Source organism: Nerophis ophidion, linkage group LG08 (genome assembly GCF_033978795.1).
Source record: "Nerophis ophidion isolate RoL-2023_Sa linkage group LG08, RoL_Noph_v1.0, whole genome shotgun sequence".
In the NCBI taxonomy this organism is placed as follows: Eukaryota; Metazoa; Chordata; class Actinopteri; order Syngnathiformes; family Syngnathidae; genus Nerophis; species Nerophis ophidion.
In genome coordinates, this window is record NC_084618.1 from 16,308,154 (window position 1) to 16,331,275 (window position 23,122).

Below are 23,122 nucleotides of genomic sequence, written 5' to 3' on the forward strand. Positions count from 1 at the left end.
GTGGATCTCTCGTAAGAGGAAGAGTTGATCATTTCCCTCCTCAAAGCGCCACTCCACATAGCAACAGACGCTGCGGTCAAAGTTGGGAATTGCCGCAAAATATTTTTAAAACATTCCACACTTGTACGCCTCAAACGCGTCACGTTTCACGTGTCAGGTAAACGGCCATTTTGGTTCTCATTTTTCCTTCTTTTTCCAATCAGAGTTGTGATTATTTTGGTCGGTAAAAAAAAGAGCTCGGGGGCGGGAAAGCGAGGTGCTGCGTCCCGGATTGCTGACAGCTTGATTTCATGTCCACAGGTGGCGCCGGCGAGGTGAAGCAGCACTCCTTCTTCCACCACCTGGACTGGAACGGCCTCCTGCGGCAAAAAGCCGAGTTCATCCCCCAGCTGGAGTCCGAGGACGACACCAGCTACTTCGACAGTCCGTCTTTTCCATAGAAATTCTAAGCGTGTAAAATATTTTTAAAAATGTCCACCTGGTCGTCTTTTTCTTCCTCAGCTCGTTCGGAGCGTTACCACCACCTGGAGGCGGAGGAGGACGACACCACCGAGGAGGACTTCAACGTGGAGCTGAGACAGTTCTCCTCCTGTTCCCACCGCTTCTCCAAGGTATTTGGATTTAATCTGGATTATTAGGGACCGAATGTCCCTTTGGGACAGAGGACACTATTGTATTTCTAAGGTTTTATTATTATTATACCGCCGCCTCTTTGAGCTGTAATTTGACCCTCTTAAAATGCTTCAAAACTTACCAAACTGGACACACACATCAGGACTGGCGAAAAGTGGGATTTAATAAAAGAAAAGAAAATAAATAAAAATAATAAATAAATAAAAATTGCCCTCTAGCGCCCCCTAGGAATAAAACAAAGATAAAACTGCTTGTAACTTCCGTTAGGAATGTCGTAGAGACATGAAACAAAAACTCTATGTAGGTCTGACTTAGACCTACATTTCATAAATTGACATCCTTCAGCAAAAATCAACAGGAAGTTGGCAAAAATCCCTTCAAAACAAAAGTTTCCTAAAAAAAAAACATTTTTGCCTCTTTGAGCTGTAATTTGACCCCCTTAAAATGCTTCAAAACTCACCAAACTGGACACACACATCAGGACTGGTGAACATTGCGATTTAATTAAAAAAATAATAATAATAATTACAAAAAAATTGCGCTCTAGCGCCCCCTAGGAATAAAACACAGACAAAACTGCTTGTAACTTCCGTTAGGCATGTCGTAGAGACATGAAACAAAAACCTCTATGTAGGTCTGACTTAGACCTACATTTCATAAACTGACACCCTTCAGCAAAAATCAACAGGAAGTTGGCAAAAGTCCCTTCAAAACAAAGGTTTCCTAAAAAATTTCATATTTGCCTCTGTGCGCTGTAATTCGACCCCCTTAAAATGTTTAAAAACTCACCAAACTGGACACACACATCAGGACTGGTGAAAATTGCGATTTAATAAAAAAAAAATAATAATAATAAAAACATTTTTTAAATAAATTGCGCTCTAGCGCCCCCTAGGAATAAAACACAGACAAAACTGCTCCAAGGAAGAAAACACAGACAAAACTGCTTGGAACTTCCGTTAGGAATGTCGTAGAGACATGAAACAAAAACCTCTATGTAGGTCTCACTTAGACCTACATTTCATAAAATGACATCCTTCAGCAAAAATCAACAGGAAGTTGGCAAAAGTCCCTTCAAAACAAAAGTTTCCTAAAAAAATTCATATTTGCCTCTGTGCGCTGTTATTTGACCCCCTTAAAATGTTTAAATACTCACCAAACTGGACACACACATTAGGACTGGCGAAAATTGAGATTTAATAAAAAAATACAAAAATTGCGCTCTAGCGCCCCCTAGGAATAAAACACAGACAAAACTGCTCCAAGGAAGAAAACACAGACAAAACTGCTTGGAACTTCCGTTAGGAATGTCGTAGAGACATGAAACAAAAAACTCTATGTAGGTCTGACTTAGACCTACATTTCATAAACTGACACCCTTCAGCAAAAATCAACAGGAAGTTGGCAAAAGTCCCTTCAAAACCAAAGTTTCCTAAAAAATTTCATTTTTGCCTCTTTGAGCTGTAATTTGACCCCTTTAAAATGCTTCAAAACTCACCAAACTGGACACACACATCAGGACTGGCAAAAATTGGGATTTAATAAAAAATAAAAAAATGTTTTAATAAATTGCGCTCTAGCGCCCCCTAGGAATAAAACACAAACAAAACCGCTTGTAACTTCCGTTAGGAATGTCGTAGAGACATGAAACAAAAACCTCTATGCAGGTCTGACTCAGCCCTACATTTCATAAAATAACATCCTTCAGCAAAAATCAACAGGAAGTTGGCAAAAATCCCTTCAAAACAAAAGTTTCCTAAAAAAAAACATTTTTGCCTCTTTGAGCTGTAATTTGACCCCCTTAAAATGCTTCAAAACTCACCAAACTGGACACACACATCAGGACTGGCGAAAATTGCGATTTAAAAAAAAAAAAAAAAAAAATTTTAATAAATTGCGCTCTAGCGCCCCCTAGGAATAAAACACAGACAAACCTGCTCCTAGGAAGAATACACAGACAAAACTGCTTGTAACTTCTGGTAGGAATGTCGTAGAGACATGAAACAAAAACCTCTATGTAGGTCTGACTTAGACCTACATTTCATAAACTGACATCCTTCAGCAAAAATCAACAGGAAGTTGGCAAAAATCCCTTCAAAACAAAAGTTTCCGAAAAAATTTAATTTTTGCCTCTTTGAGCTCTAAAAAGTCACCAAACTGGACACACACATTAGGACTGGCGAAAATTGGGATTTAATAAAAAAGAAATAAATAACTAAATAAATAAATAAATTGCGCTCTAGCGCCCCCTAGGACTAAAATACAGTCAAAACTGCTCCTAGGAAGAAAACACACACAAAACTGCTTGTACCTACATTTGCCCTTTGAGACACTAGTGATTTAGGGCTATATAAGTAAACATTGATTGATTGATTTCATAAAATGACATCCTTCAGCAAAATCAACAGGAAGTTAGCAAAAATCCCTTCAAAACAAAAGTTTTCTAAAAAAAAATCATTTTTGGCTCTTTGAGCTGTAATTTGACCCCCTAAAAATGCTTCAAAACTCACCAAACTGGACACACACATCAGGACTGGCGAAAATTGCGATTTAATAAAAAAATAATAATAATAAAAACATTTTTTAAATAAATTGCGCTCTAGCGCCCCCTAGGAATAAAACACAGACAAACCTGCTCCTTGGAATAATACACAGACAAAACTGCTTGTAACTTCTGGTAGGAATGTCATAGAGACATGAAACAAAAACTTCTATGTAGGTCTCACTCAGACCTACATTTCATTAATTGACATCCTTCAGCAAAAATCAACAGGAAGTTGGCAATTACCCCTTCAAAACAAAAATTTTGTAAAAACCTGTATCTCTCCGCCAATTGTAAATTTTTAGACATTTTCTTTTAAAAAATGTTATGCCCTTTTAGTCAAAGAAAATGTTGAATATGCAACATTTTCACCCAAAAATATTTCAATATATTTAATGTAAAGTAATTGGAGCTTTGAATAGGTCAATAATTCATAACTGCATTGATTTAGATTCATTATTATTTGTATTAAAATGACAGTTTTAGACCAAAATAAACAGCTTTTATGGCAACTTTGTCATCTCAGGTCTACAGCAGTCTGGATCTGTCCCGTGGACTCGTGGAGGAGAAAGGGGACGACGAGGACAAGAAGCCGGAAAGTCCGCTGACGGTGGACTCGCTCAGCTGGACTCCGGACTTCACGGAAATGTAAACAAAGCATTAAGTCTAAAAAGGACCTGGAAGGTGCTGAATGACTTTCTGGAACTACGTTATCGTCCTTAGGCCGTCCCTGTCCCAGTCCACCGACGGCGACTTCTCCAGCCAGAGTCCCGGTCCGGCTCCCTTGCCAAAGTTCGCCATCTCGGCCGAGAGCGAGGCGGACGAGACCTCGGGTCTGGGCGAGCCCAGCAAGACCTGCTCCTCCGTCGGGGAGCTACCTCGAGACGAGCCGGACGCCACCACGCCGGGGAGCACCCACAGCGGGGCCACGCTCTCAGGTACCGGAGCCACGCTCTCAGGTACCGGATCTCTCTAGACCCGGGGTGCCCAAACTTTTCAACTTTGGTAGTTTTCACCTTCACTGTACAGACCTATAAAATGCCATGTCTGTAGAAGCTAAACTGAAATGCTAACAGTTAGCATGCTAGCCAGATAGCGTCAAGTAACAAAAAAAAAAATCTAGCATGCTAACAGTACTATGCTAACAATAGCATGCGTACAGTAAGTATTAGTGAAATACCAAAATATATGGCACTGTTAAAGTAGCTCACATGCAAATGTTAGCTCATTAAAATGCTAACCGTAACATGCGTCAAGTACCAAAAATATTATTCTGTAAACAATTGCATAGTTACAGTTAGCATTTTTGAAACACCAAAATATATAACATTGTAGTGTATACCTGTTCAATTACTTCCAAAAGCTAGCATGCTAATGTAAGAATGCTAAATGTAACATGCATCAAGCACCAAAATATATTACTCGGAGGTGTCTCCCTGAAACATTTGCTTGAATTGCTAGCATGCTAACGTTAGCACGCTAACGTTAGCATGCAGCAAGTACCCAAATATGACTGAGGTGCATACCTACAAAATTAGCAAATGAACGTCAGCACGCTAACAGGTATTATTTTTCAAGTAACAAAATATTTGCGCCGAGATGTGTATACCTGAAAAATTGGCAAAAAGCTAGCATGCTTAAAGTACTAAGCTAACAATTGCATGTTTACAGTTAGCATTTTTGAAACACCAAAATATATGACATTGACATTGAATGACATTAAAAAGTTATCATGCTAATTTTAAAATGCTAAATGTAACATGCATTAAGCACCAAAATATATTACTCGGAGGTGTCTCCCTGAAACATTTGCTTGAATTGCTAGCATGCTAACGTTAGCATGCAGCAAGTACGCAAATATGACTGAGGTGCATACCTACAAAATTAGCTGAAAAAAAGTTAGCAAATGAACGTCAGCATGCTAACAGGTATTATTTTTCAAGCAACAAAATATTTGCGCCGAGATGTGTATACCTGAAAAATTGGCAAAAAGCTAGCATGCTTAAAGGACTAAGCTAACAATTGCATGTTTACAGTTAGCATTTTGAAACACCAAAATATATGACATTGTAGTGTATACCTGTTAAATTACTTTAAAAAGTTAGCATGCTAATGTAAGAATGCTAAAATGCTAAATGTAACATGCATCAAGCACCAAAATATATTACTCGGAGGTGTCTGCCTGAAACATTTGTTTAAATCGCTAGCATGCTAATGTCAACATCAATAATGTACCACAATGTGACTGAAGTGTGTACCTCAAAAAAAGATAGCATATTCACGTTAGCATGCGAACAGGTATAATTTGTCAAGTACCTGAAAAATCGGCAAAAAAAACTAGCATGCTTAAAGTACTATGCTAACAATGGTTACCGTTAGCATTTTTGAAACACCAAAATATATGACATTGTAGTGTATACCTGTTAAATTACTTTCAAAAGCTAGCATGCTAATGTAAGAATGCTAAAATGCTAAATGTAACATGCATCAAACACGAAAATATATTACTCGGAGGTGTCTGCCTGAAACATTTGTTTAAATCGCTAGCATGCTAATGTCAACATCAATAATGTACCACAATATGACTGAAGTGTGTACCTCAAAAAAAGATAGCATATTCACATTAGCATGCGAACAAGTATAATTTGTCAAGTATTAACATTATACTTGCAACATTAGCAAACAAAACTAGCATGCCAAACAGTACTTTGCCAACAATATCATACTTACAGTTAGCATTTGTTAAACACCATGCTAATATTAGCATATTCAAATGCTAACTGTAACATGCATCAAGCACCAAAATATATTACTCAGAGGTGTGTACCTGAAACATTTGTTTACATCGCTAGCATGCTAATGTTAGCTTGCAGCAAGTACACAAATATGACTGAGGTGCATTCCAACAAAATTATCTGAAAAAAGGTTAGCAAATCAACGTCAGCATGCTAACAGGTATTATTTGTCAAGTACCTGAAAAATGTGCAAAAACTAGCATGCTTAAAGTACTATGCTAACAATTTTATGGTTAAAGTTAGCATTTTTGAAACACCAAAATATTTGACATAGTAGTGTATACCTGTTAAATTCTATTAAAAAATTAGCATGCTAAAATGCTAAATGTAACATGCATCAAGCACCAAAATATATTACTCGGAGGTGTGTACCTGAAACATTTGTTTCACTTGCTAGCATGCTAACGTTAGCATGCAGCAGGTACCCAAATATGACTGAGGTGCATACCTACGACATTAGCTGAAAAAAGGTTAGCAAATGAATGTTAGCATGCTAACAGGTATCATATGTCAACTAACAAAATATTTGACGCTGAGGTGTTTACCTGAAAAATGGTTATGAAATGAACATTAGCATGCTAACAGGTATCATTTTTCAATCAACAAAATATTAAACGCTGAGGTGTATACCTGAAAAATTAGCTAAAAATAGGTTAGCAAACTAATGTCAGAATGCTAACAGGTATCATTTGTCAAGATACAAATAGTTGACGCTGAGGTGTATACCTGGAAAATTAGCTGATAAACGGTTAGCAAATGAACGTTAGCATGCTAACAGGTATCATTTGTCAATTAACAAAATATTTGACGCTGAGGTGTATACCTGAAAAATTAGCTGATAATACGTTAGCAAATGAACATTAGCATGCTAACAGGTATCATTTGTCAAGACACAAATAGTTGGCGTTGAGGTGTTTACCTGAAAAATTAACACAAAAGTTAGCATGCTAATTTTCGAATGCTAAGGATGCACTTTGGTCACCCGGCTTTGGACTCGGGCTTCAGTTTCCTCTCCCAACAGGAAGCTTCTCGGAGCACCTGGACCAGCTAACTCCCAGAGGCCAGAGTCCGGACAGGGGCGGGGACCAGAGGACTCCGACGGGCCCCCTGAGGACGAAGGAGAGACCCCGAGCGCCCCTGAAGGTCCCCAAGTCGGTGTCCACCGGCGCCTTGTCTCTGATGATCCCCTCAGGTGAGACCCACGCCGCTGGCTGTGGTCTTCATCCTCATCCTGGTCTTCATGGTTTCCCACCCCAGATCTGTTCGCCTCGTCCCCGCTGGCCAGCCCGCTGTCCCCTTACTCGCTGTCCTCGGACCCCTCCTCGCGGGACTCCTCCCCCAGCCGAGACTCCGCCTCCATCTTCGCCAGCGCCGCCCGGCAGCCGATGGTCATCCACAGCAGCGGCAAGAAGTTCGGCTTCACGCTGAGGGCCATCCGCGTCTACGCCTGCGACGGCGACGTCTACACCGTCTACCACATGGTGTGGGTAAGTCAGCACGGGCATGGTGTGGGTAAGTCCGCACGGACATGGTGTGGGTAAGTCAGCACGGACATGGTGTGGGTAAGTCAGCACGGACATGGTGTGGGTAAGTAAGGACGGACATGGTGTGGGTAAGTCAGCACGGGCATGGTGTGGGTAAGTCCGCACGGACATGGTGTGGGTAAGTCAGCACGGACATGGTGTGGGTAAGTCAGCACGGACATGGTGTGGGTAAGTAAGGACGGACATGGTGTGGGTAAGTCAGCACGGACATGGTGTGGGTAAGTAAGCACGGACATGGTGTGGGTAAGTCCGACGGACATGGTGTGGGTAAGTCAGCACGGACGTGGGGAGGGTAAGTCAGCACGAACATGGTTTGGGTAAGTAAGCACGGACATGGTGTGGGTAAGTAAGCACGGACATGGTGTGGGTAAGTCAGCACAGACATGGTGTGGGTAACTCAGCACGGACTTCGGACCTCGTCGCGCTTCCCGTGTCCAAGAAAACATCTTTTTATGAGATGAATCACAAAATGTGCAATATTTTCCTGAAAAATATGTCGGAGTGGAATATTTGAGCAATTGCAGTTTAAAATATGATAGTAATGAAAAGCCCACTAAAATTCTGGGGATCCACTCATAAAAACGATTTAAAAAGTCATACATTTCTGTTTTTTTTTTTTAATTTCAACACTTAAATCTCTCTCCGCCAATTGTAAATTTTTAGACATTTTTGGTGTTTTTTTTATTAGTTTTATGCCCTTTTAGTCGAAGAAATTTTTTTAATATGCAACATTTTTCCCCAAAAACATTTCAATATATTTAATGTGCAGTAATTGGAGCTTTGAATAGGTCATTAATTCATAACATTGATTTTGATTCATTATTATTTTTTGTGCAAAAAAAAAAATACCACTAAAATTTTGGGAATCCAAACGGGCCCATAAAAGTGTTAAAAATTAGTCACACATTGTTTTATTTTATTTTTATTTCAACGATTAAATTTCAAGACCACCTTCAGATTTATCAGTCAATTATAAGTTTTTATTATTTTTAATGGGTTTTTTTATTATTAGTATTTGTTTTATGCCATTTTTGTCAATAAAATCATGTTTTTATAAGACAAAAACACAAAATATCCTACAATTGCCTCCAAAGTGTTTTAAATTGGAATATTTGATGTGATTTAATTGGAGCTTTGAGTAGGTCAATAATTCATAACAACATTGATTTCGATTCATTATTATTTTTTGCGCAATTGCAGTTTAAAAAAAATAATTAAAAATCCCACTAAAATTTTTAGGTATCCACTCTTAAAAGTGTTTTTTTTACTTTCAACGCTTAAATCTCTAGATGAAGTTCAGATCTATCCGCCGATTGTACATTTTTAGACATTTTTTTTGTTTTATGCCCTTTTAGTCAAAGGAAATGTTGTTTTTTTTTATATGGCCAACACAAAATATGCAAACAAAAATTCCCCAAAAATTCTATATTGAATATATAAAATTTTTGGGGCTCCACTAATAAAAGTGTTTAAAAAAGTCATATATTTCAGGGGGGTTTTTCAACGCTTACATTTCAAGACCACCTTCATATTTATCAGTCAATTATAAGTTTTTATTATTTTTAATGTTTTTTTATTATTAGTAGTATTTGTTTTATGCCATTTTTGTCAAAGAAATCATGTTTTTATAAGACGAAAACACAAAATATGCAATAATTGCCTCCAAAGTATTTTAAATTGGAATATTTGATGTGAATTAATAGAAGCCTTCAACAGGTCAATAATTCCTAACATTGATTTCGATTCATTATTATTTTTTGCGCAATTGCAGTTTAAAAAACAAAATCCCGCTAAAATTTTGAGGAATCCACTCTTAAAAGTGTTTTTTTTACTTTCAACGCTTAAATCTCTAGATGATACATTTTTAGACATTTTTTTAGTTTTTAAAAAAATTAGTTTTATGACCTTTTAGTCAAAAGAAATGTTGTTTTTTATATGGCCAACACAAAATATGCAAACAAAAATCGCCAAAAAATTCTATATTGAATATATAAAATTTTGGGGGCTCCACTAATAAAAGTGTTTAAAAAAGTCATATATTTCAGGGTTTTTTTTTCAACGCTTAAATTTCAAGACCACCTTCAGATTTATCAGTCAATTCTAAGTTTTTATTGTTTTTAATGTTTTTATTATTAGTAGTAGTATTTTTTTATGCCATTTTTGTCAAAGAAATCATGTTTTTATAAGACGAAAACACAAAATATGCAATAATTGCCTCCAAAGTATTTTAAATTGGAATATTTGATGTGAATTAATAGAAGCCTTCAACAGGTCAATAATTCCTAACGACATTGATTTTGATTCATTATTATTTTTTGCGCAATTGCAGTTTAAAAAACAAAATCCCGCTAAAATTTTGAGGAATCCACTCTTAAAAGTGTTTTTTTTACTTTCAACGCTTAAATCTCTAGATGAAGTTCAGATCTATCCGCCGATTGTACATTTTTTGAAATTTTTTTTAGTTTTAAAAAAAATTTGTTTTATGCCCTTTTAGTCAAAGGAAATGTTTTTTTTTTTTTTTTATATGGCCAACACAAAATATGCGAACAAAAATTCCCAAGAAATGCTATATTGAATATATAAAATTTTGGGGGTTCCACTAATAAAAGTGTTTAAAAAAAGTCATATATTTCAGGGGGGTTTTTCAACGCTTAAATTTCAAGACCACCTTCAGATTTATCAGTCAATTATAAGTTTTTATTAATTTTAATGTTTTTTTTTTTTTATTATTAGTATTTGTTTTATGCCATTTTTGTCAAAGAAATCATGTTTTTATAAGACGAAAACACAAAATATGCAATAATTGCCTCCAAAGTATTTTAAATTGGAATATTTGATGTGAATTAATTGGAGCATTCAATAGGTCAATAATTCCTAACGACATTGATTGTGATTCATTATTATTTTTTACGCAATTGCAGTTTAAAAAAAAAAAAAAAAATACCCCACTAAAATTTTGAGGTATCAACTCTTAAAAGTGTTTAAAAAAGTCATATATTTCTGGGTTTCTTTTTTTACTTTCAATGCTTAAATCTCTAGATGAAGTTCAGATCTATCCGCCGATTGTACATTTTTAGACATTTTTTTGGGGTTTTTTTTTAATTAGTTTTTTGCCCTTTTAGTCAAAGGAAATGTTTTTTTTTTTATATGGCCGACACAAAATATGCAAACAAAAATTCCCCAAAAATTCTATATTGAATATATACAATTTTGGGGGCTCCACTAATAAAAGTGTTTAAAAAAAGTCATATATTTCAGGGTTTTTTTTTTTCAACGCTTAAATTTCAAGACCACCTTAAGATTTATCAGTCAACTATAAGTTTTTATTATTTTTTTATGTTTTTTTTTTATTAGTAGTATTTGTTTTATGCCATTTTTGTCAAAGAAATCATGTTTTTATAAGACGAAAACACAAAATATGCAATAATTGCCTCCAACGTGTTTTAAATTGGAATATTTGATGTGAATTAATAGAAGCCTTCAAGAGGTCAATAATTCCTAACAACATTGATTTTGATTCATTATTATTTTTTGCGCTATTGCAGGTTAAGAAACAAAATCCCGCTAAAATTTTGAGGAGTCCACTCTTAAAAGTGTTTTTTTTACTTTCAACGCTTAAATCTCTAGATGATACATTTTTAGACATTTTTTTAGTTTTTAAAAAAATTTGTTTTATGACCTTTTAGTCAAAAGAAATGTTGTTTTTTATATGGCCAACACAAAATATGCAAACAAAAATTCCCCAAAAATTCTATATTGAATATATAAAATTTTGGGGGCTCCACTAATAAAAGTGTTTAAAAAAGTCATATATTTCAGGGGGGTTTTTTCAACGCTTAAATTTCAAGACCACCTTCAGATTTATCAGTCAATTATAAGTTTTTATTTTTTTTAATGTTTTTTTATTATTATTAGTATTTGTTTTATGCCATTTTTGTCAAAGAAATCATGTTTTTATAAGACGAAAACACAAAATATGCAATAATTGCCTCCAACGTATTTTAAATTGGAATATTTGATGTGAATTAATAGAAGCCTTCAATAGGTCAATAATTCCTAACAACATTGATTTCGATTCATTATTATTTTTTGCGCAATTGCAGGTTAAAAAACAAAATCCCGCTAAAATTTTGAGGAATCCACTCTTAAAAGTGTTTTTTTTACTTTCAACGCTTAAATCTCTAGATGATACATTTTTAGACATTTTTTTAGTTTTTAAAAAAATTAGTTTTATGACCTTTTAGTCAAAAGAGATGTTGTTTTTTATATGGCCAACACAAAATATGCAAACAAAAATCGCCAAAAATTCTATATTGAATATATAAAATTTTGGGTGCTCCACTAATAAAAGTGTTTAAAAAAGTCATATATTTCAGGGTTTTTTTTTTCAACGCTTGCCCTGCGATGAGGTGGCGACTTGTCCAGGGTGTACCCTGCCTTCCGCCCGATTGTAGCTGAGATAGGCGCCAGCGCCCCCCGCGACCCCGAAAGGGAATAAGCGGTAGGAAATGGATGGATGGATGGATGGATAAATCTGTAGATAAAGTTCAGATTTCTCCGCCATTTGTACGTTGGACAAGAACGAATTTCGGACCCCGGCCGCGCTTCCCGTGTGAAAGAGCGCTCGGCGAGCAACGTGTCTTCTTCCTGCGCCTTTTAGAACGTGGAAGACGGCGGGCCGGCGCAAAAGGCCGGACTCAAAGCGGGGGACCTCATCACGCACGTCAACGGTGAACCTGTCCACGGTCTGGTCCACACGGAAGTGGTGGAACTCCTTGTCAAGGTACGTGTCTTTTTTTTTTTTTAACATGATATTTCATAACATTAATCGTTGTGGGATTTAGAATCGAATGATTGGCGTCGTTTTTTTTTTTAAAGTCCTACTGAAAGCCACGACCACGCAGTCTGATAGTTTATATATCAATGATGAAATATTAACATTGCAACACATGCCGATACGGCCTTTTTAGTTTCCTAAATTGCAATTTTTTAATTTCGTGCGAAGTATCCTGTTGAAAACGTCGCTTATGATGTGACGTGACGGATTGTAGAGGACATTTTGTCCCAGCCCCGATCCCAGCTATAAGCCGTCTCTTTTAATCGCATAATTCCACGGTATTCTGGACGTCTGTGTTGCTGGGTCTTTTGCAATTTATTCGATGATAATGGAGACGTCAAAGAAGAAAGCTGTTGGTGGGAAACGGTGTACCAACACAAACACTTGTTTACGGCGGCACGGCGTAGTGGGTAGAGCGGCCGTGCCAGAAACCTGAGGGGTTGTAGGTTCGCTTCCCACCTATTGACATCCAAATCGCTGCCGTTGTGTCCTTGGGCAGGACACTTCACCCTTTGCCCCCGGTGCCGCTCACACCGGTGAGTGAATGATGAATGAATGATTGGCGGTGGTCGGAGGGGCCGTAGGCGCAAACTGGCAGCCACACTTCTGTCAGTCTACTCCAGGGCAGCTGTGGCTACTGATGTAGCTTACCACCACCAGGTGTGAATGAATGATGGGTTCCCACTTCTCTGTGAGCGCTTTGAGTATTCAACAATAGAAAAGCGCGATATAAATCTAATCCATTATTATTATTATTATTATTACATTCCCGAACGATTACTTCCTCTATATTTATATAGCGCTTTTCTCTAGTGACTCAAAGCGCTTTACATAGTGAAACCCAATATCTAAGTTACATTTAAACCAGTGTGGGTGGCACTGGGAGCAGGTGGGTAAAGTGTCTTGCCCAAGGACACAACGGCAGTGACTAGGCTGGCAGAAGCGGGATTCGAACCTGCAATCCTAAAGTTGCTGGCACGGCCACTCTACCAACCGAGCTATGCCGCCCCGGTGAAGCTTTATACTATGGAACAGAGCGGTCAAGCGAACATGGTTCCCTACCACATGTCAACCGGCAGGTTTCGGTGAGAAAATTGTGGTAATAGGTCGGCTCTTGCCGGAGACATGAGCAGAGAGCTTGCAACGTTCCTTGTGCACCTGCCCAAGAGGCAGTTGTGGGGCGGTATGGCTCACTTTCCTCATCCACGAATCGTTCATCCTCGCTCAAATTAATGGGGAAATCGTTGCTTTCTCGGTCCGAATCGCTCTGGCTGCTGGTGGCCATGATTGTAAACAATGTTCAGATGTGAGGAGCTCCACAACCCGTGACGTCACGCGCACATCGTCTGCTACTTCCGGTACAGGCAGGGCTTTTTTATTAGCGATCAAAAGTTGCAAACTTTATCGTCGATGTTCTCTACTAAATCCTTTCAGCAAAAATGTGGCAATATCGCAAAATGATCAAGTATGACACATGGAATGGACCTGCTATCCCCGTTTAAATAAGAACATCTCATTTCAGTTGGCCTTTAAGTGGAAGTCATTGTGGCGCCACCTGTTGCTCTGGCATGCACCGCACAGGCGGAGGATGCATTTTTTTCGGTGCGAGACATGCTAACACTTGAAGCTTCCTGTTTGTCAGAGCGGCAGCAAGGTGTCCATCTCCACCACGCCCTTTGAGAACACGTCAATCAAGCGAGGCCCCGCCCGGAAGAACAGCTACCGCAGCAAAATGGTGCGATGCGGCAAGAAGGCCAAGAAGGAGAGGACTCCAGAGAGGTAGGACGACCATGTTCCTCTCGCGGTTACGCTTGCCTGACCAGCCGAATCACTCGCACTCGCACTCGCACTCGCACCGTCAATCAGGGATGCGAACCCAACTCTGTACGGTGGAACCTCCTTTTAAAAACCTAATTGGTTCTAGAACACGGTTCGTTAATCGAAAAGTTCGTCTCGTGAAGTTCTTCATCATATTTGTGATCAAAAATGCTCACTTTGAATACCTTATGGTCTTTAAAAAGGGATGTGCATTTAAAACAAATCTGCTATTTAGTATAGTGTCAGGTTCAAACACGGATGACATCTATTAAACAAGACAAGAAGCAAGGAATCCGACGGAGACAGAGTTAAATTTGGCTCAAATTAGGAGAAACGTCTGCGCTGTAGTCTTGTACTCAGAGTCACCACGCTCTGACGCGAGATTGTACACCTCCTCTTTTATTTGGACTTTCCCTGATTACATGGCAACAGCTGTTTCCAAGGGAGGGGGGGTCATAAACAGGCACTGCTTTTTGTTACAAAACAATTCAAAGAAAAGGCGCCTGGAGCTTGTGTCAGGTCCTGCTTCCGTCCAGACCTACTCAGTGGCCTAGTGGTTAGAGCGTCCGCCCTGAGATCGGTAGGTTGTGAGTTCAAACCCCGGCCGAGTCATACCAAAGACTATAAAAAAAATGGGATCCATTGCCTCCCTGCTTGGCACTCAGCATCAAGGGTTGGAATTGGGGGTTAAATCACCATAAATGATTCCAGCGCTGCTCCCCTCACCTCCCAGGGGGTGATCCAGGGGATGGGTCGAATGCAGAGGACAAATTTCACCACACCTAGTGTGTGTGTGACTATCCTTGGAACTTTAACTTAACTTAACAATATCTTTCTGTGGATTACGATACAGCAAAGAAACCGACTCCTTCATGTCGCTTCCCATCGTACACGGTGGAGTTTTACAAGCCTTTTTCTTGGTAGGATCAAAGACAGCTTTGGTCAACACAAAGTTGTGTGATAACTTAGATACAATTATTCTGACATTTAGTATTAACATATATGTATATTTTTCTTACGTAATACTGTTGTTGCTTCTTATTGTGCAAAGTACTCGGAGGATTTTGGGTGTGACATGTTTTTTTTGTTTCTCTCCAGGCGGCGTTCTCTCTTCAGACGTTTCGCCATGCAGCCGTCCCCTCTGCTGCACACCAGTCGCAGCTTCACCTCGCTCTCATCGGGCGAGAGTCTGCCCGGTTCGCCCACCCACAGCCTGTCCCCGCGCTCGCCCACCGCCGCCTTCCGCGCCGCCCCCGACTTCGCCCACTCAGGTGGGGCCGCCTCGTTTCCATGTTCACCCTCTCTCGGTCAAAGTGCGTCTCCCTTTTTAACTGACCTTTCTTCTTTGGCCCTCAAGGGGGTAACTCCTCCCAGAGCAGCTCGCCCAGTTCCAGCACCCCCAACTCCCCCGCAGGCTCGGCCCAAATCCGGCCCAGCACCCTCCACGGTCTGGGCCCCAAGCTGCCCGGTCAGAGACTCCGCCAGGGGCGCCGCAAGTCAGCCGGAAGCATTCCTCTGTCCCCTTTGGCCCGCACGCCGTCGCCCACCCCCCAGCCCACGTCGCCGCAGCGCTCGCCCTCCCCGCTGCTCGCCGGACACTCTGTGTCCATTTCCAAAAGCGCCCAGTCCTTCCCCACCAAGATACACTCTCCGCCCACAATCATTCGCCATATCGTGCGGCCTAAAAGTGCCGAGCCGCCGCGCTCCCCCCTGCTCAAACGGGTACAGTCCGAGGAGAAGCTGTCCCCGTCCTACACGGGGGACAAGAAGCACCTTTGTACCAGGAAGCACAGCCTGGAGGTGACTCAGGAGGAGGCGCAGGACCAGGAGGAAGGCGACGACGTGGAGGGAAGCGCCTGCGAGACGACGGTCCCGCGTTTGCGGCCGGTGGAGCAGGGCTGCCTGAAGAGGCCGGTGGGCCGCAGGGACGGACGTCAGGACTCTGCGGAGGAGTCCGACAAGGAGATGAAGAGGAGGCAAGACTTCCTGCAGGAATTCGACTCCTCCCTTTGCGAGGAGCGGATGCGAACTCAAAGCAAAGTTTGTCCCGAGTCGGCCAGTGTGGCCCTCAAAGACGTTCTCTATAAGAAAATCTGCGGTCGCGTGTCGGACGTCGGCGGCGACTCGTTCGCCTGTGGCGGCGACGGCGAGTGGACGCATCCTCGACAGATAAAAGACAACACCAAGGCGGACCTCAAATCTCCCAACACGGACTTTACCAGGAAGAGGCTGTCCTTCGAGGAGCGGGAGGACTTTGTGTGTCGTCTCTCTCCCAACATCCACGACACCCTCCATTTCGGTCCCTCCAGGTCCAAAAGCCTCCAGCTGGACGCGGCGACTCACGAGCACATGAAAGCGGGACAGGGCGGCGTCCCTGACGGTCTGGCCGCCAAAATGTTCTCTGGCCGAGGGGAGACCGCCGTGGAAAAGCTGCAGCTCATCTCCTCGGGCGAGTGTCCTTTAAGAAAGACGTCCTCTGACTACAAACTGGAGGGACGCCACGTGTCCTCTCTCAAGCCTCTGGAGGGCACCCTGGACATCGGCCTGCTCTCCGGACCCAGGATCTCCAAGACAGACCCGTGTTTGTCCAAGATGACCGAGTGCAAGATGGTCTCGCCTCCCGTTTGGCTGCAGAACGCCGCCGACCGCCAGATGAAACCTCCCGAGAAACCCAAAAGCCCGCTGAGCTGCACGCCGAGTACCGAGACTCCCCCAAAGATGATCCCCAAAGAAGCAAGACCTGACGGTTCTAGCTCGACTGTGAAACAGGACGGCAGAACCTGCATGAAGGTGACGTCATCCCGACACTTCTCTTGTGGGAAGACACCGTCCATCCGGGAAGTCAGCAATGAAGACCAGGAGGAAGAAGACCAGGAGATGCCGGCAAAAGTGGGACCTCAAGCTAGTTCTGACCCAAAGCAAGAGTTGGAAACATCAAATATGAGGTTTCAAGGTACAGAACCACATGTTGCGGTCACGCCATCAACATCTGGTGTTGGATTGCAGGTCCAAAGCTCAACCTCATCAGCTCAGAACTTTCCTGCTGGCACTGAAAGTGGCGTCCCGAGGGATGGGTTGAGCGCATGTGGTTCAGATCCAAATGGGCCTCCAAGGGGAGACTGTCTTCTGTCGGACCATCCAGAGACAAAGATGTTTCCAGAAGAAAAGGCCCAGCAGATATCAGAGTACCGCACGCCGACGATCCAAGGCGGTGTTTCCGAATCAACGCCAGAACCCTCAATGGGAGTTTTGTTGAAGTGCGAACCACAGCCTGTGGAGGACCTGAAGGATCACGATCCTCCAGTCGCCAAGAACGTTCTCGGTCCCAAACCGTCACCCCAAGAACCGCTCCCCGCCTCTCGAGCTACTCCCGACTCTAAGCCGAGCGACGCCACGTTGCCCTCGGGGAGCGGTCTCCAGGAAAAACCTCTCCCGGCTACTCCCCCTAGCCCCAGGCAACCAGAACCCAAATCCTCAGTAGCAGCCTGCACCCTCGTGTTCAAGGAGAGCACAGAATCCAAGTCCAAACATCGGGCGGTGGTGTCTCACAAACTGGTCGGGGCACCGCCCAAACACAAAGACCCCTCCCCCAAGAAACAACCCCCACTTGTTAAGGAACATCACGACCCGAAAACAAAGCGCACGACGTCGCCGCACAACCAGTCCGGACCCGAGTCCAAACCCGAGGCCGGCCTTTCGGAGACCACGGATGCGTCCGCTCGGGGTCCGCCCCCCGACAAGGTGGCTAAGCAGGCGGAAAAGAAGAAACAGGAGGGCGCGTCCGCACTCAAGAGCGCCAAACGGGACGCGTCCAAAGACTCCGGCAAAGGGAAGACCGTGCGCGGGACTTCCGGTCCCAAAAAGTAAACCTTTAAAGGAGCCTTCATGTTTTAATCCAGGACCGGAGAAGCTGTTACGCGTGCTGGCGTTTGCTCCCGTGGTTCCCGGACGTGGGCAGGCGTCGCCCGAAAGGTGCCATAAAACGCTTTTTTTCCTCACTTGCACTCGTTTTAATGCAGTAGAGCCGCCATGTTGCGTACGTAGCCATGTTTTTAAACGCCACTTCCTGTGACATCATCGCGCCGTAGACGACGACAACGACTCTTCATGCTTGACCACATTCCTTTGTCGGGATTCATCGTCGTAGGCCGTTTGACGTCTGCAACGACTCACGCTCATGGAAAATGTAGCATTTCACTCGAGGACTGTGAGGCCGACAAACGTCGGAAATAACGTCGAAAATAACGTTGATTACTTAAAGGGTTTTTCGTGAACGACGAAAGGGCCCCGGTTGGTCGGACTGCGAGCTATCTAAAGACGACTTGAAGTACGAAGGAGTACGAGCGACACGAGAGTAACGTCGTAGAGTTACGAAAATAACGTTTTAAAGTTACGTCTTCAGGGAAAAATTTCTAACAATGGACGAGTTCTCGTAAAACTCGGACTATTCTCGGAAGATTGCGATTTTCATTGTTCTCCATTTTCCACGAGTCGTACTTGTTTCGTAAAGCTAAGACTTTGTTCGTGAAAAACGTACGCGTAACGTTAATAAAAATTTTACGAAATTCCGATTTTTTTACGCAAAACTACGACTTATTTTGTTTGGAGAAAGAAAACCAAAACGATTTTCCTCAAAGGATTACGACTTTAGATTGACTTTACGATTTATTTCTCCAACAAGTTATGAAGATTAAACCTTTTTTCTGGTAAAACTTCTACTTGATTCCCGTACCTTGGATGTAGTTTTTCTCCATAAAACACAAAGTGAGGTTTATTTTGTCGGATTACGACTTTTTTTTTCTCATTTCTCAACTTTTTTGCTGTCCAAAAAATGTCATAACATCTTTGTTTCGTAAACCCAAACTTTTGTTTTTCTTTCTCAATAAATCATTTTTTTTTTTTCCGAAGATTTATACGTTTTTTTTTTTGTTGTATTTACAACTCTATTTTTGGGGAAAAAAAGTTTAGTCAAGCTTTCTTTTCTATTAAAAAACAACAACCAAAAAACCTTTAATTGTACGATTACATTACCATGAAAAGAAAACGCAATTTGATTATGATTTTTTTTTTTTTTTTTATGAAACCATTTTTGTCAGATTTTTCCCTAAATTTTTTTGGGGGGGTTTCGTAAAAAAAAAAAAAAAATAAGACCCCAAAAAACAATTTTTTCCTCATAAAATTGTCTTATTTTCCCCAAAAATATTTTTGTAATATTCCGACTTTTTCCCCGTAAAACTACAATTTATTTTGTGGGATTACAATGTTTTATTTATCTTTTTTATAAGATTACGCATTTTTTTTCATAAAAGCTACAACTTTAGATTAGCGGGATCACGACCTTATTCTCAAAGAAATATTTAAAAGATGAAAATTAGCATCTCACAAAACTTCTACTTGATTCTTAAATCATGGATTTAGTTTTTCCTCCATAAAACATAAAGTAAGGTTTTTTAACTCCTTTCCAGAACTTTATTTTGTAGGATTACGACTTTTCATTTCTCATTTCTCAACGTTTTTTTTTCTTCCAAAAATAGACACCTCATAAAAAAATGTTTCTTTAAACCATAAATTATAGTTTTTTATCCTCAATAAAAAAATTATTTTTTTCCTAAAATGTTGAATTTTTTACCATAAAATATATATTTTGGGATTACACCTCAAACTCGAAAACTACTTTGTTATATTAAAAAAAAAAACTTATAAGAAGAAAAAAATACGCAACTAGATTGTGTTAGATTTTCCTAAAATTATGACTCAATTTTGGAAAAAATTTTCATAACATATTTTTTTCGTAAAAAACAACTCACAAAATTGTATTATTTTCTGAAAAATTATTTTTGTAGGATTACGACTTTATTCTCAAATAAGTAATTAATAAATTCAAATGAGTGTCTCATAAAACTTCTACTGGATTTAGCTTTTCCTCCATAAAACATAAAGGGAAGTTTTTTAACTCCTTTACAGATCTTTATTTTGCAGGATTACGACTTTTCATTTCTCAAGCTTTTTTCTTCAAAAAATAGACACCTCATAAAAAATGGTTCTCCTTAAACCAGAACTTGTATTTTTTTCTCAATAAAACTACTTTTTCCACCATAATTTTATTTTTATTTTGTTATACCTCATTCACAAAAACTAACTTCTAAAATTACTTCTTTTTTTTTGTGTAAAAAACGTGACCCGGTTGTGTCGGATTTTTACTAAAATTACGACTTAATTACGAAAAAAATTAAATTTATCCGTAAAAAACAACAACTCAAGATTTATCTTTTTTTCCCCTCTGTTTCTCACACAATTATATTATTTTGCGCAAAATTATTTTTGTAGGATTACGACTTTATTCTCAAAGAAATAATTAAAATATTAAAATTTAAATGTGATTCTTGTATCATGGGTTTAGCTTTTCCTCCAAAGGGAGGTTTTTAACTTCTTTACAGAACTTTATTTTGTGGGATTATGACTTTTCATTTCTCATTTCTCAAGTTTTTTTCTTCAAAAAGAGTTTTCCTTAAACCATAAATTGTATTTTTTTTTTCTCAATAAAACTTTTTTTTTTTTGGTTACACCTGATTCACGAAAACTAACTTCTAAGATTATTTTTTGGGGGGAGGGGGAATAAGCGCCTTAATTGTGTCGGATTTTTCTTAAAATTACGACTCATTTCTACAAATTTCCTAACATTTGTTCGCAAAAAACAACTTTTTTTTCCTCTGTTTTTCACAAAATTTTATTGTCCGAAAAATTATTTTTGGTAGGATTACGCCTTTGTTCTCAAAAATTTATACTTGATTCTTGTATCATGGATTCTTTCTTTGGTAGGATTACGACTTTTCATTTCTCATTTCTCAACATTTTTTTCTCCAAAAATATATTTCTTTAAACCATAAATTGTATTATTTTTTTCAATAAAACTACTTTTTTACCATTAACTTTTTATTTTTTTTGTTACACCTCATTCTGAATTTACGACTCAATTCTTGAAAACATTTTCATAACATTTTTCGTAAACAACTCAAGATTTATCTTTTTTTTTTCCCCCTCTGTTTCTCCCGAAATTGTCCGAAAAAATTATTTTTGGTAGGATTACGACTTTATTCTCAAAAACGTATACTTGATTCTTGTATCATGGATTTAGCTCTTCCTCCAAAGGGAGGTTTTTAACTCCTTTACAGAACTTTCTTTGGTAGGATTATGACTTTTCATTTCTCATGTCTCAACATTTTTTTCTCCAAAAATATTTTTCTTTAAACCATTAATTGTATTATTTTTTTTTCAATAAAACTATTTTTTTACCATTAACTTTTTATTTTGTTACGCCTCATTCAGAATTTACAACTCAATTCTTGAAAACATTTTCATAACATTTTTCGTAAACAACTCAAGATCTGTCTTTTTTTTTTCCTCTGTTTCTCCCAAAATTGTCCGAAAAATTTATTTTTGGAAGGGTTACGACTTTATTCTCAAAAACTTATACTTGATTCTTGTATCATGGATTTAGCTCTTCCTCCCAAAGGAGTTTTTTAACTCCTTTACAGAACTTTCTTTGGTAGGATTACGACTTTTCATTTCTCATTTCTCAACATTTTTTTCTCCAAAAATATTTTTCTTTAAACCATAAATTGTATTATTTTTTTTCAATAAAACAACTTTTTTACCATTAACTTTGTATTTTTTTTGTTACACCTCATTCAGAATTTACAACTCAGTTCTTGAAAACATTTTCATAACATTTTTCTTAAACAATTACTCAAGATTTGTCTTTTTTTTTTTTTTCCTCTGTTTCTCCTAAAATTGTCCCCAAAAATTATTTTTGTAGGATTATGACTTTATTCTCGAGGGGGAAAAAATACATCTTCTAATATTGTTTTTTTTTTTTTCGTAAAAAATGCCATTTTTCTGTAAAAAAAATAAAAAAAATTGGTGGTGGGAATAAAAACCTTTCTCCTAAAATTCTGCCTTTTTTCGAATAAAATGATATTCCCTCGCGTAACATTACGACTTTTTCCTCGTTAAGAGCACTCCTTCGTACTCTCCGGTCAAGATTGCGTTATCTCAAAAATCCCGATCTCTTTTCACTTTTTTCTCGTTTCAATTTTCGAGGCCTTTTTTTAAATAAATAAAAAAATTGGAACGCCAACCAGGAAGTAGCTTTGGTAAGCACGCCAGGACTTCCTCGTCGATTTCACAGTTTTTCGCGAAAAAGGGGCGGGGCTAAAGCACCTTATCTGGGGGGTAAAAAAAGCGAGTGTTATCTGGAAAGCCACGAAAGGTAGAAAATAGTCGGAAAGCACATTTGTTGTGGGGTTACCTGGCTTGTACATTTTTGTATAGCGGACATTTTGCCAAAATCTGTGTTGTGTGTCGCTGATGTTTGTCGTATTTCGAGCGGACTTTTCCCAAAGAAGTCGTCGGGTTCTTCTGGTCTTGTGCTGTACTTTCCGGCGTGTTAGAAATGACCTCCCCCCCCCCCCCCCCCCCCTGTCTTTTTAGAAAAATGTGCAATAAAAATGTGTTTTTTGAGTTGTGTATTTTGCTGATAGATGTTGTATATTTAAGAAAAGAAACAGATATTTATATACTTCTAATGTTGCGTCACACTGAGAATAAAAAAAGGAAGCCATGATGTCGTTTTCTTTGGCTTTATTTTGGAGACGCGCTTGCCGACTCCGACCACCAGGGGGCAGTGTCGCTCTTCCAGGACTTTAAATGACAGCCAGTAGACCTTTTTTGGATGTGAAAATTCATTAATTTGGGGCCTTTTGGCTCCAGAGTGAGGGGCCCCACCGGAATGTGGTCCATCACTGCTCCGCCAGTGGCAAAAAACAACAACTAAGTTCAACCCAAATTGTTTGTAAAAATGTGGTGAGTAGCTGAGAAAAAAAGTTTCTTCTAAGACTTAAAAAAAAATTATACGTAAAAGTAGGACTTGGATTGACAGTTATTTGTCTCATTT

The 23,122-nt window shown here is 39.6% G+C and overlaps 1 protein-coding gene across 4 annotated transcripts in view; it reads left to right on the forward strand.

The window, feature by feature from the left end:
• Positions 1-22,789, forward strand: part of mast4 (microtubule associated serine/threonine kinase family member 4) — a 241,142-nt gene extending 218,353 nt beyond the window's left edge. For all 4 annotated transcript variants that reach the window (XM_061907856.1, XM_061907857.1, XM_061907859.1 and 1 more), the window contains 10 exons: positions 301-423; positions 502-611; positions 3,702-3,823; positions 3,899-4,113; positions 6,992-7,162; positions 7,228-7,457; positions 12,175-12,297; positions 13,994-14,130; positions 15,268-15,440; positions 15,527-22,789. In XM_061907856.1, the coding sequence (XP_061763840.1) occupies positions 301-423; positions 502-611; positions 3,702-3,823; positions 3,899-4,113; positions 6,992-7,162; positions 7,228-7,457; positions 12,175-12,297; positions 13,994-14,130; positions 15,268-15,440; positions 15,527-18,036 (3,914 nt within the window). In that variant the 3' untranslated portion in view covers positions 18,037-22,789. The remainder of the gene's footprint in view (positions 1-300; positions 424-501; positions 612-3,701; positions 3,824-3,898; positions 4,114-6,991; positions 7,163-7,227; positions 7,458-12,174; positions 12,298-13,993; positions 14,131-15,267; positions 15,441-15,526) is intronic.
• The last annotated feature ends 333 nt before the right edge of the window (positions 22,790-23,122 follow it).